The sequence below is a fragment of the Lepidochelys olivacea genome (genome assembly GCF_965140295.1).
Source record: "Lepidochelys olivacea isolate rLepOli2 genome assembly, chromosome: 2".
Classification (NCBI taxonomy): Eukaryota; Metazoa; Chordata; order Testudines; family Cheloniidae; genus Lepidochelys; species Lepidochelys olivacea.
In genome coordinates, this window is record NC_140412.1 from 11,824,103 (window position 1) to 11,838,787 (window position 14,685).

Below are 14,685 nucleotides of genomic sequence, written 5' to 3' on the forward strand. Positions count from 1 at the left end.
ATAGTTTGAAAAGTCTGGCAGCTGATGCTGAATTGGAATTGTGTAGCAGCTTTGGCAGTGATCCAACTTGCCCCTTCACAAATTAGCTTTTGTGGACAGCTAACAAGCTTCCTTACCAATCAATGCAAGCCATTTCTCACAGACAACACTTGTGCTTCTTCTTCACGTCAGTATGTTTGGTGTAAATGAAAAATATGTGCTGCAGGGTGAAATGAGTTATCAGCGAGTTTGTATGGACAGGTCATGCTGGTTCTATGTTATAGCCAGTAGGGAGCTTTCAAGTCCCTGGTCATCTCTATTTGCTAGAATTTATAGAAGCAATCATGGCTGATGACAGTATGTTAGAAGGTCTGTCAATGGAGTTGTCACCCAAGTGATTATGGGATGAAGCCCTAAGGCCCTGGGAGTATCTTAGCTGCCTTATTTAACCTCCTGATTGTCCAGTAGCAGAGTGGACAGAAGGGAAGGCTACTGAGAGCCAGGAAAACTCATGCAAGACGAAAGGATCAGCCACCTTGAAAAGGTGCCCCTCCCCCCAGCAACAGACAACATACTTTAGGTTTATATTTTGCTGTCTTCTGCTACCTATAGCTCTGTCCTGGGCCTGGACTGCACACAGTTTTTGTTCCAATTTAACTACATTGGTTTAAAAATTGATGTAGTTAAATTGGTAGAAACACCTAGTGTAAATTTATCATCATAAGCTGTTCCAATATAAAAGGAGGACTTGTGGCACCTTGGAGACTAACCAATTTATTTGAGCATGAGCTTTCGTGAGCTACAGCTCACTTCATCAGATGTGCATCCGATTAAGTGAGCTGTAGCTCACGAAAGCTCATGCTCAAATAAATTGGTGAGTCTCTAAGGTGCCACAAGTCCTCCTTTTCTTATTGCGAATACAGACTAACACGGCTGCTGCTCTGAAACCTGTTCCAATATAAGCACCTCTAAATTGGTATAACTGCATCCATACACAGGGTTGCATCAATTTATCTGGGTGGGATTGGTTCTAAACTGGTATAACTAAATTGGTACAGAAATCGTGTGGAGACAAGCCCTTGGACTAATTGCTCTTCAATAAAAGGAGAGCTGGCTGTACCTTATTGAAGGCACAGGAACAAACCATCCCAAAGTGCAGAGAGAATAGCAAATAGGGCAGGCGACCAGCCTGGCTTAACAGTGAAATCTTTGGTGAGCTTAAACTCAAAAAGAAAGCTTACAAGAAGTGGAAATTTGGCAGGTGACTAGGGAGGAGTACAAAAATATTGCTGGAGCATGCAGGGGTGTACTCAGGAAGGCCAAGGCACAACTGGAGTTGCAGCTAGCAAGGGATGTGAAGGGTAACAAGAAGGGTTTCTACATGTATGTTAGCAACAAGAAGAAGATCAGGGAACGTGTGAGACCCTTACTGAATGGAGAGGTTGGATATTAGGAAACACTATTTCACTAGGAGGTTGGTGAAGCACTGGAATGGGTTACCTAGGGAGGTGGTGAAATCTCCATCCTTAGAGGTTTTTAAGGCCGAAAGCCCTGGCTGCGATAATTTAGTTGGTGTTGGTCCTATTTTGAGCAGGGGACTGGACTAGATGACCTCCTGAGGTCTCTTCTAACCCTAATATTCTATGATTCTATGAAAAGGCTGTCCTAGATTTTATCTGGGCTGTTAATTTCTCCTCCTTAACTATGTGACTCTCATAGATTAGTTGAATCTCATCTACCTCTAGGTGCTACGGTAATACAAATAATCATCATAAGTGCATGTAAAATGTCATTTTGATCTCTTTAAGGCACTTTTCAGTTTGATTTTCTCTTCCTATGTGTTTATCACTCTGATTTTGGAGTAATTTGGCAGACTAAATCACTCTGGAATTATGTTCAAGCTTCTCCAAGTCGGAATTGGACCCATTTCTGAAGTGCAGCAACCATGGTTTGACAGAGACACCAGACCACAATTTGAATGCTTGCCCCATTATTCTGCTGTTTGAATGGTAGTCTGATCACAGCCTTGTCTTTACTATCTACTTTGGGACAGGGTTTGACCTGGTGGATTTGTTCAGCGTGAAGGAGATTTTTGGAAGGAAAGACAATGGAATTCAGAGTTCTTATGTACGACTTGGAAGCTTCCCCATCGTGCAGAAAACTGAGTAAGTTTCCTGGTCTTCTTTTCACTTGAGCCTCTGATATCTGTGATTTAGTTCTTTTAAGTTAACCCAGAGTCTTACTGGCTGTCCCAAGGCAGTGCTTCTCTAGGAAATGCATAAAGGAGTTTCTGCTGGCTTTGAGTTGCCCATTCAACTCTGCTGGCAATGCCCTGTCACAAGCCACCCTGGAGCCTAGGTTCTAACCCCATTAATCACTCCTGTCTAAAATGAGCGTTTGGTGGCACTTTCACCGAGGTGTGTATTTGCTAACTGCAGGAGACTGATTCCCCGTGGATGTAGTTATCAGGCAGCTAATACAGTTTCTTAACCTCCTAAAAGAATGAACAGCAGTTAATCCTCTGTCAACATGGATTCAGTACTCAGGGGCTTTTATAACATGAGGCTGCCAGCTGTGTCACAGTCCATCAAAATGGGCTCTCTTCAACCTGTCATATCAGTTCTGCTAGCATTAGCCTTGAGAAGAATGAGTGCATAATTTCATTGAGTGCCTATGGAACAATGGACTGAATTTTCTTCATTAACTTTTTTCACAGTGATTGTTTTAAATTTAATATTACAAAAATCAATATTAATTATTTTCCTTCTTCTGGATAAGAGTTATTTTTTCTAATCTGTTTTGACTCTTCTCCTTGGCTCATTGTGTATTGGAGATACTCTGGCCATTTACATTTCTTTGATTTCATAAATTTGGTCATCTTGGAAGCAACCTGGATTGATCCCCTCCCCGCCCTCTACCTAAAAAAAAATAAAAATAAAAATAAAAAGTGAAAATATGGCTATAGGAAAAAAGTTTTAAGTCCGTAAATTATGCCAAATCTCAGGGTAAGTGAATTTAGGAATGGGGGGGATGAATTCATTGCACTAAATAAACCTTGGTCACTATGTGAAATGTATATATAATTGCTCTATGTATTATGGGACTAGACTAATTCTGTATGACTCAGGAAAATGAGAAAGGGATCCAGAGTCTTTCACCTATGCTGTGGCTTGTTTGTTTAAATCCTGCCTAAATTTGTCATGGTGCAGATTCAGCAATCACTTAAGTACCTGCTTAGCCTTAAGGGCATGAGTAATCACAGACTTCTTTATCAAAGCACTTAAGCAGGTACATTAAGTCTGACTTCCATAAGACTTAAGCAAGCGCCTAATTGCTATGCTTAGGGCCCTACCAAATTCATGGTCCATTTTGGTCAATTTCATGGTCATAGGATTTTAAAAGTCATAAATTTCATGATTTTAGCTATTGAAATCTGAAATGTCATGGTGTTGTAGTTGTAGGGGTCCTGACCCGAAAAGGAGTTGTGAGGGGGGCAAATACAGTACCACAACCTGTCCGCCCCGCCCCCCAATACACAAGATTATTGGAGGGCGGAGGGGACGGGTTGTGGTACTGCTACCCTTACTTCTGTGCTGCTGCTGGCCAGCTGGAGAAGGTGGCTGCTGGCCGGGAGCCCAGCTCTGAAGGCAGAAGGGCTGCCAGCAGCAGCGCAGAAGTAAGGACAGCGTGGTAGGGTATTGCCACCCTTACTTCTGCGCTGCTGCCTGCAGAGCCGGGCCCTCAGTTAGCAGCTGCCACTCTCTGGCCATCCAGCTCTGAAGGCAGCAGCGCAGAAGTAAGGGTGGCCTGGTATGGTATTCTGCACTGATGCTGGTGGGACACTGCCTTCAAGGTGGGCAACAGCCGCCACTCTCCAGCTGCCCCGCTTTGAAGGCAGCACAGAAGTAAGGGTGGCAATACCACGATCCCCCTAACATAACCTTGTGATCCCCCCTGCAACTCCCTTTTGGGTCAGGACCCCCAATTTGAGAAACGCTGGTCTCCCCCCATGAAATCTGTATAGTAGAGGGTAAAAGCACACAAAAGACAAGATTTAACAGTCCATGGCATGTTTTTCATGGCCGAGAATTTGGTAGGGCCCTCGCAGGAGATGGGATAACTCATGTGCTTGAAGTGTTTGGATGATTTGTGATCTATAATCTGAAAAGAGTCCATTCAAAGAAGCCCCTAATACAGTTAGCAACAATTTGACACCCTGACACTGACTTGCTGAGTGACAGTGGGCAAGCCACTTTGCTTCCGTGCCTCAGTTTCTTCATCTGTAAAATGGGGATAATGATGAGGATGATCCTGTTTTTTAAGGTACTTTGAGATATATGGATGGAAAGGTCTATATGAGAGTGAATGATTAACTCAGGGAGAGTGACAGACATGGAAACAGTTTTCAGAGACTGATCAGGAGGGGAGCAGGAGCTTCCATCGAGTCTGTGTGGAGAACAGAAGTTCCTTGAATCTATTAGAGATGTGGTAAATAATACTCCAGGGTAGCTGTTCAGAGCCATGAAGAGTGTGATTCAGCTAGAAAGTCACTTCCCTAAATCAGACTTGACGTTGCTGTGCTGGAAAGAATTTGCACATCTCTTTGCCAATCATGTTTAGAATGAGGGGTGCAAATACATCTGCATTGGTTTAACTTGGTCACATCCCCTGTGCAGAGGTTTCCGGTGGTACTGCGAATAGCCTGTGTCCAGGATCCCTTTCTGTTGTAGCTTGTGAAAGCCAGCGGTGAAGCACTTTATAATTAGATGGGAGTTCTCACTTAGGACACCTTAGAAGAAGGCATAGTGCCATCCCTACTGAAATATGCTGAGGTTTGGCTTGTGCTGAAGGAGGTGTCTCTTAACTTTGATTTTCTGCTGAGCTATTGGCCAGTCTTGAACCCCTCCCTGTCTGGGGAACATGTTCTGGAAGTTGGTTGCCAAGCTATTGTGTGGTTATCTGGACAGGGTTAGTTTTCCGTCTTTCTCAGTCTGGTTTCAGACCCCAAGATAAGGCTGAGATACATTGGCCACTAACACAAAACCCTAAGGCAGAGAGGACAACATGGGAGCAGTGTGACTGATGTGTGTGATGCACGACTGAGTGATGGACTCAGGGCATCGATATTAGATCTGTCACTTAGCTGTGTTCAGTGGGTATTCATCATGTAGTAATGCTGATCTGGGTGTGAAGACTAGCTAAGGAGGACAGGACTTCCCTGAAGTGAATCCATTCATTATTTTGAGGTAGGTACCAATAAGCTTTGAGGACCCTTCTAGAGGCATCCAGGACTCATTGCAATTTTTGCCATTAGAGCTATTTAGCGAGTATTGTTACCCACATACATGTCATTGTCTTATCAAGGCGCAGGGTTCATCTTCTTTCCGCAATAACAAACTGTTAAGGAGGGATTTTTAGTCTATAGTGACAGACACCAAAAATTGCCCCAAGGTTAAAAGCAAGAAAACCATTTGTATCTGGGCATTTGCAGGCACAGCATTGCAGTGGCAATCTCTGTGGTGAACTCTGTCTTCGTGCTTTCTTGTTGTTTAGCTGAGATGACAGATTAGCTGGAAGAAAATTAATTAAAGCAGAATAGTGATGAGACTGATAGGCATTTCTTGCTGGGTGAAGAAACTGCTCTAGGCTCTTGCTTGTTCCCTGCCTGCGAGCAACAGTGTTCAGGAGCGCCCGTTGATATCAGTGGCAGCTGCTGGGGGCTCAGCAGTGTTGAAAATCATGTCCCTTAATTAGATATCTAAGTCTCGATTTCAGTGGCTAATAGGCAACACTGGCATCCTGTGCCTGAAATTGTGGCCATCGAATAGCCATTCAATGGCCTGTGTAAAATGAGTTGGTGTTCTGAGGCCAGTTCCCAGTAGCCACTTATCCACATCACAGTTCCAACTACCACATTTCACACGGGTCATCACCCTTGCGGACAATGGGGATAATCCAAAGCCCACTAAAGTTGAAGGAAGCCTTGCCATTGACTTCAACAGGCTTTGGATCAGGGCAAGTTTGCCAGCCATTGACTGGGCGAGGGGCTAGCATTACATTCTGAGGCATTTGAAGTGCCTCACTAGCATTGCGACTTGGGGCATTCTTGTATTGCTTCCATTCATGCTGCATCATTTTGTTTAACATAGCTGCCATCTTGTTCTCCCTAGGACTATCCATATTGAAACAGTGTTTTGGCAATTACTAAATTTCCCTTTTTAAACAAATCAAGAAAAGGAAATTTAAAAAGAGCCTGCCAATGTTCACCCTTCTTCTGTATTTTAACCTGCAAGCTCCTGTGGTTTGGAAGGAAAACAAACTCAAGCTCCAGGAGGTTTTAGTATATTCCACTTTTGTCTTCAGCAGCCTAAGATATTGTGGGTTCTAGGAAGATTCCCACAGGAATATCACTCAAGGAAAATGAAATCACATATACCTACATAAAACCAGGAACTGAAATTATGAATAGCACTAAAACAAAGACTCCTTCCTCCAAATAATTAGCAATAGTGTTAATCAATTCATGGCAGCTTCTCATAATTAGATACTAATTAATTAATGTACTGAGTAATCTATTTAAATGGTTTTAGTTTCCATTTGGAAAAAACCTAACTTGTATGGACCACCTCTAAGGCTGACAGGGTATTTCAGTCTCCATGGCTCATTCAGTAACTGGCCTCTCCGATTAGAACTGCAGTAGTGGCTTTTGTGATGTGAACAGCTGCTCCCTGAGAATGAGCCTGATAAAGGGGGAAATCATGCCCCACAGACCCTTGCATAAATCTCCCTGCACCCTATGCTATCTCTGTGGCACTGTCTACCTGGATGCTACAGAAAGCATTCAATGGGCCCTGGGATCCATATGGGGCAGAGGGGTAGGGAGTGGTCAGGGCAGCACATCTTCCTCCTTCCAGCCCTGCAGAGAGTCTGAAGAAAGACAGTTCAACCTGGAGCTACAGTTTTATTATCTTTCTCCCAAAGCTCCCTCTGCAGCAAGCTGCTCCTTTTAAGTGGGCTGTTTTTTTTTTTACCAAAAATATCTTTTATTTCATATACAAACTGACAAGATCATGCTTTGAAAAATAACTTGAAAATTTACATCTGCATTGATGAAACAACTCATCCTAGGAATCCAACCTTCTGTCGTGTTGTCCCCAGACTCTCTTCTTTGTCTAAGATCTTCTGTAGGGAAGTGTGCAATGTTTTGCCTACCCATTTTCCTGTCTCCATCATCTCAAAGATACTCTCTGGATCAAGACTATTGTTCCCCAATTTCTTCATACACGTAAGGGTACCTCTGCTGGTCACAGAAAGGAGCAGGCTGGCCAAAGAGCAAGTTTCTTCCTGAAGGGTAGCATCAACCACATGCCTACAACCAATTTTGCTTAATGTGATGGTACAGGGTATGTTATCCACATTAAGTCAAATACAGTCATAAGGGGCATCGGAGAGCTCAATCTCTTTTGATCCTTCTTCATCCTCCAAAACACGCACTTTGGGTTTCCTTGTATTAAAGAGAGCTGCCTTCACTGCAATAGAGATTGCATCAAAGAGGTTGCCACCACATTCCAATAACAAAATCTAGCTGCTGGGGACTTGGAAACTTGGCAATTTGGGGTGGGGGGGGACATGTCAGGCCACAGAACCTGCAAGTCAGTCTAGGGTCCCTTCACAGATGGCCCTGGCCTCTTGCTGATTTCCCAGGAGATCAACAGGGTACTGAGTGAGCCCACAGCCTATTCTGCAGGGGAGCAAGCCCCATCTCCCCATCTACAAAGGTTTCTCATGGAGATTTCCTCCCCTAGAGCCTTATTCCACAGGCTTTGTGGCTAGAAGGTGCAATCTGACCCTGGTGATGATCATGTTGTAGATAATAGGGAAGTAGCATGACACCCACCAGCCTCGGTTCAGATAGATGGCTGGATGGCCATCACATGTGAGTGAATTTTAACCACTGCTGGGCTGGGCTGGAATTGATTCACTGGGCTCAATGACCTAAATATTTAGTGATCTACAAGTCTGGGTTTACAGGTGTTTTCCTTCACGTTTCAGTGTTTTGTTTAATTTTTGTCAGCTAATTTCCAAAATATTTTAAATGTCAGTAATTCTGCACAACCAAACAACACACCTGTGTTACATTTGGTATCAGGAACAAAAGCTGGCTAACATTTCTCTTTGTGGTGTGAAGGCTGAGGATGGAGGATTTGCTGTTCTCATGGCAAATGGAAGGTGATGAGAAATCGAGGCGGAGCCAGGAAGTCCTCTCGATGTGGGTTCTCATTTTTTGTATGCCAAGGTTGCGATTCACCTGAGCTTGAATTTGGGTTACTTAACTCATAAGCTAACCTGCTGCACTAGGGATTCCTCCCAGCTTGGAGCTTCATAGAGAGCTCTTTTGTGACCAGTTGTGTACTCAGAATTATAAACTCAGTAATCAACAGCAAGCTCCCTGTGGATACCAGGCAACCTGTAAAGCAGGATTTCAGATGCTCTGTAGCATGGATCATGAGCTCATTTCAGCTTCAGGTGAAGGCAGGGAAATAAAACATTTCTGGGGACTGTACTCAAAGTACTTGGATTCCCAAAAACCCAAGTTAGCCACTTGATGGACATCCATGTTTTTAGAAGGGAAATAAATGAAAACTCATCAACAGAGTTCTTGTTATTTATGAGCTATTGCATTTGCAAAAAAGACACAGGGGCAAAGGACTTCAGCTCCAGCTTTTGTCATAACTTCTGAGCAACAGTGGTGTCTTTAGGTTTGCTTTCGGCACAAAGGCTGTGCACACCAGGAACTTACAGCCTGTTCTTCGGAGCCTTAAAAAAATCACCTGAGGTTGCCGGGGGGTGGGGGGGAAACGCGGCGCTGGTAACAGGTCATTACAGCTTTCCACCACTTTAAATCCACATGATGCACTGTTCAGCAGCCTCTATGTAATGTGTCAGTGGTCTCAGCCCAGTTCCTAGCACAGAGGCATCCACTGAGCCACACAGGCAGTCCTACTAGAGAGGTCAAGAACGGACACATCCAGTAGTGTAATTAAAGATAAACGCGGATAAATGGAATTTTTCCCCTTCTCCTTTGGGGAATGTGGAGTTTAGGTTACGTTCATTTACCCACTTCCCCACCGGATGCTTCCAAGTTTGAGTGAAAGCACTTGGGCCAAACACATCAGCCCAACACTCAAAAACAAGCTAAACTTTAAGCACGTCCCATTCAACAAAGCCTGTGCTTAAGACCTGTTGATTTTAATGGAACTTGTGTCCATACTTATAATGAAGCACGTGCTTAAATGCTTTGCTGAATCAGGGCCTTGGTAGGGGCCAGTCAGGGAGATATTAACACTGCTCCTGCCAATGCTATGCCCGTCCTGTGGGTAAATACGAGGGACATCTTCTCCCCAGGGCTGTCAATGTGATCATTTGGCAACACTAAGTTAACTGAGACAATGTGTTGGTCTGGTTGGCTTTCATTACATGGGTTGGATGGGAATGGGTCTCTCTGCACTAGGACTCAACAGTCAGAGTGCCAGAGGATTGAGGGGTGACAAGCTGTCTCCTATAACAGAGGCTGAGCTAACTCACTTCCTGCTGTGTTTCCAGGGAGCGGGGGACAGAGGCATAACAGGAGCTTCAGGCACCAGAAAGTGCCCAGGGCTCAGAGTGAGGAGATGTAGGGTAGGGAGCCCAAGTGGTTGGTAACAAAGGGGGATAGCAGCTCCAGGACCGGGGGGATTGGGGGGATTGGGAAGCTGAGCAGAGAGAGGGGGAGACAACAGCAGGAGAGAGAGGAACGTCTACACTGCAAAAAATAAAATAAAATAAACCCATGGCGGCAAGTCCTAGAGCCCAGGTCAACTGACTTGGGCTTTCAGGGCTTGTATTACAGGACTAAAATAGCAGTGTAGACATTCCTGCTTAGCCTGGAGCTTGGGCTCTGAGACCAACCCTCCCTCCCTAGGTTTCAAAGCCCAAGCTCCAGCTGTTGGAGAAGGAACATCTACACTGCTATTTTTAGTCCCACAAGCCTTGGGTGACCAGATGTCCTGTTTTTATAGGGACAGTCCCGTTTTTGGGACTTTTTCTTATATAGGCCCCTATTATCCCCCATCCCCTGTCCCATTTTTTCACAGTTGCTATCTGGTCACCCTGCGCAAACCTGAGTCAGTTGACCTGGGCTCTGAGACTCATTGACTTTTTTTTTGCAGTGTAGACATACCCAGGGAGGATTGGGGACAAGACAGGAGGGAAGGCAGGAGGGGAATGGTCAGGACAGGACCGGTAGGGGAGCAAAGGGGGCCACTGCTGCTCGTGGAAGAAGAGTCAGGAAGATAGGCAGGCAAGGGGAGTGAATGGAAGCGCAGACGGTAATTGGCAGCATTTCAGGAGCTCAGATGTGGGAGGCACTCCCAATGCCAGGACTCCAAGGATGTGAAGGTTCACGGCCAAGCATCAGCTGGGTTGCACTTCTCTCCTGAAATGAATGAATGGAGACTTTGTGGTTTTTAGCTCATTATTCTGAAAGGTTCGTTAGGGAATGGGGGGTGGGGCGGAGGCCAATTGAATCTGTCAGCGATTTAAAAGGGCCCTGTTTCCCTTTCAGAGAACTCAAACAAAACCCATGTGCAAAGCAGACAGTCGTGCGACAGGCAGTTCACACAAATATGTGTCAAAGGTACATGAGGCCTGGCTGTGTGCCCATCGGCAGGACTGATGTGACTGACCTGGCTCTTCCCCACCAGACCTCCTCTGCACTGCTCCTGTGCCTTTTTGTTGCCACTTTCATGCCACTTTTATTCTCCACTGGGGCTCTGGCAGGACAGTGGCAACCCAGGGACCTGCTCTTTTGTGATATGGAATTCCTGTGGGTTCCACAACTTCGGGGGCAGAGGGAGGGGACTCTCGGGCTCTCTTTCTGGCTGTGTGAGAGACAGGATGTTGGCACCAGGAGAATCCATGTCAGTGGGGAAAGGCAGTTGTGTGAGCAGCTTGCAAACAGGAGTTGACTGTGTCTGGCCAGGTCCCAGGTCTCCCTAGGTGAAGGGTATTGTAAGGTGCCCACAGGGAGCCAGAATCTGATGCTCTTTTGCTGGCCATCTGTTCAGAGGCGCTGAGCTCTGGCAGCTCTCACTGGAGCTCCTTCAGGCCATGCAAGCAGCAGGTGTTACACTGTAAAGGCCACCGGTTAGCTGTGTGGAAATGGAGCTGAGCAGCTGGTAAGACGTGTTAACAGGACATGTAGAAAATGATGAGATGAGCCAGACAGAAATAACTCTGCCTGGGGTCCAAAGTCTTGCCTTTGTGGGAGGTCTGTCGCTGCACACAAGGTGGTAGGAGTTGTGGTTGCTACACGGTGACTACAAGGAGTCTTCTTCAATCTGGCTTTTGGGAAAGAATTTGGGGTTCATTGCGGGTGTGTTAGAGCAGAAGCAGCAATAATGGTCTAAACCACAGTACTGTCTGTTCAGATATCTTGAAGGGATTAGCTTCAAATCAGGAAATTCCAAGTGAAAGCTAACGACAGGGGAGTTGGTTTGCATGAAGCATGAATGACTTCGAATCGTTGCTGTAAACTCAACCCGATACTTATTTGAGGTGGCTTTTATTTAAAAAAAAAAATTGGCTCTTTTAAAACACCCTCAGCCTGAATTGTCAGCGGGTGGCCTCTAGTATTGAATGCCCAGCTCCCACTCTTCCCTTGTTCCTCTGGGCAAAGTCAGGGATGCTACCCATCTGAATAGCTTTCCTAAGGGCTTCGCCCTTTATTTATTGCTGCTATGGCTTCTGGGTTCTCATTGGTGCCCGTGACACATGTGGCGACAAGCTTGACTCAAACAGGTTGATTCTTCGTCCTCTCAAAGATGGGCACCAATCCTACAAGGCAAGCTATGCGCTAGGGATGTAAATAGGGTTTAAAAATAGTAACTGTGTAACCTATTAACATTCTATTGGTTAAACGGTTAACTGCTAGGGCGTTCACATAGGTGGGGAACTAGGGCTTGGGAGGGGGGGTGCTGCAGCACCCCTAAGTTTTATGCAGGGCTCCACTGTTGGCCTGCACCTGGGGTCCCGGCTGCCGGCCCGCGCCTGGGGTCCTGGCTGCTGGCCCTGTACCCTGGACTCCACTGCAGCCGGGAAACTGGGCGTGGGTGGCAGCAGAGCCCCTGGGCACAGGGCAGCAGCCGGGAGCTGGTCGTGGAGCAGCAACCGGGACCCCAGGTGCGGGCCGGCAGTGGAGTTCCGGGCGCGGGCTGGCAGCGGAGATCTTGGTGCGGGCCGGCAGCCAGGACCCCAGGCGCAGGGCGGCAGCGGAGTTTAATCGTCAACCAAAACCGATAAGACTGATGCTTATCGGGTAACCAGTTACACTTTTACATCCCTACTACGCACTGAGTAAATTTCTGCTAAATCTGTTTGCAAAGTGTGTTTTGAGAAAGCACAGTTGATTTCACCAGCCAAGAGAACAGTAACGTCTCCTTCAGGGCTGGCACTAAAAGCAGTGCCTGCTTTGTCTGGAATCTGATACACTATGATCTTTTCATGCTGCTCCAGTTGAGTACGTTCACAGGATGTGTCAGACCTGCCTGCCTGCGTTCAGATGTAAAAAGCGCCCACTGCAGCAGAGTATCCAAACAGGATGCTTCACTTATCCGCTGGGTAAGCTAGGCACCGAGGGGGGGTACCTCATCAGGGAAAACCCAACCTGTTCAGCATGATGTAGAACAGTCTGAAAAATCCCTGGTTTTGGTATTTAAGATGAGGCCTGGGAATGAATCATCTTCTCACCACAGGAATGGGGAAGAGCCCCTCTAGGCTAAAGCTGGCATGCGCTGATGGAGGAGAGCAGACACATGTTCCTGTTGTTACTGGTTGCCAGATACAGCAGATTTTGTAGACATCTACATGATGGCTTTGGAAAATCTTGCCAGGACACGCAGGGGCTTCTATTAGAGTCTTTTGCTCTTTGTTGTTGTCTGTTACATTTCTCTCTCAATTCCTCTTCCCCAGGGGTGTATTCCCACAGGGCCTGCCTGATGAATATGCCTTTGTAGCCACCTTCAAATTCCGGAAGGCTTCCAGGAGAGAAGACTGGTATATTTGGCAGATTATCGACAAGTACGGCATTCCGCAGGTATGGGGCCCTTTCCAGCCTTCGGGAGCAGGCGTGTTTCGCACAAGCTGGTTATGCCGCTTTAACTCCTCACTTCTCCTTCCGAATGGACTGATGAGCATTCCTTTCGACTGACACACTTTCAGTTCGTTCTGCCGAAGAACTTTTGCCTTTAAAATTGGACACGGCCCATGGTTTATATTGGAAAGGAGGTTTGCTCCGGCAGTGGCTGAGGTTAGGAGGAAATGGGCAGAGAAAAGACATTCTCCTAATTTTTAAAAGCACTTTGAGTTTTTCAATAAGTTTATTCAGCTGGTTCTATATAGAAAAATTACTGCTTGCCCCTGAGTAGCAGGGATGGTCTCACGGTTAAAGCTCAGGACTGGGCCTCAGGAGAGGTGGCTTCTCTTCCTGACTCTGCCACAGACTTCCTGGGGACTTTGAGCAGGTTACTTAACATCCCTTTGCCTCAGTTTCCTCCCCTGTGAAATGGGCATAATAATGCTTCCCTACCTGGCATGGGGTTTGTGAAGGGGAATTCATTAATGTTTGTAAAGCACTTGCAGATCTTCAGATAGAAAGTGCTATAGCTGTACAGTCACGGAACCTAGCAAGTGCCCCCTCCTGGCCGCTCACTAAGATGGCTGTGACGGGGAATCCAAGTCTCTGCTGCTCTGGATCTCCAGGGGTTTCAAGCCTCTGGAGCCTCAGCAGGCTCCAGCTCTGGTTCCTTGGTTGGCCTTTGTGGAACATTTCCTGGGCACCAAATAGTCTGTTACCCCTTCTTGGAAATGGGGCTCTTCAGCTCACCTGCCCTAGGCCCCCCAAGACGAGCATTGACCTCCAATATACCCCTGTGACTTAAATATGCCCTGCCCCACAGCTCCATCTCAGAGGTGTGAAGCTTCCGGTTACAGTTTAACTCTCTCAGAGGCACACAGCAGTTGGGAAGCAGTTCACACACACTCTGACACTTTGCATAGAGTCAAATGCGTTTGTTCTTTTATACCTAAACATACAGAGCACAGAAGAGTGTGGATCACACAAAACAGTAAACACAACATTGGTCACTTTCAATCTCTCACCCTTCACTTGGGAGTCCTCCGGGGCCACCCATTGTTGTGCCCTGCCTATATATACTGTTACATGATGGGTGGTCCATCCCCCATGGAGTCCCTTTCCCAGCTTCTGTGACCTTGCTGTCTCCTGCCTCATGCTTCCTTTCTGGCTCTCCCTATTTCTCCGTGTTTCTTTATTTAAACCCCTCCTGGTGACCTTTTCTCTTTTGTTCTATTCCTGGTAAGTTTCCACTGTTCCTACCTTCCCCCTTCATTCCAAGGCATAAGCTAGAATGGTTCTCCAAGGCTTGAACTGCTTTTTAGCATAATCTTTGTATAGTTAAAGTTCTGTCATTAGCCTTAAGTATTTCCTTTTGTCCCTGTCTGGTGTGTACTGGCTACAAGACTTTGGTGGATCCACAAACATATAGACACTCATGACACTGCAGTTGTTCATAAGGCAACTTCACAGTATCAACCGGAATTCATAAGTTATACATACATACTCCCATTCATCGTGACTGCAATCTATCATCT

General features: G+C 46.1%; 1 protein-coding gene across 1 annotated transcript in view; it reads left to right on the forward strand.

Moving 5' to 3' along the window:
* COL22A1 (collagen type XXII alpha 1 chain) overlaps positions 1-14,685 on the forward strand; it is a 333,446-nt gene that overhangs the window by 108,845 nt on the left and 209,916 nt on the right. The window contains exons 5-6 of the mRNA XM_084619138.1: positions 2,033-2,144; positions 12,988-13,111. Coding sequence (XP_084475264.1) covers positions 2,033-2,144; positions 12,988-13,111 — 236 coding nt within the window. The remainder of the gene's footprint in view (positions 1-2,032; positions 2,145-12,987; positions 13,112-14,685) is intronic.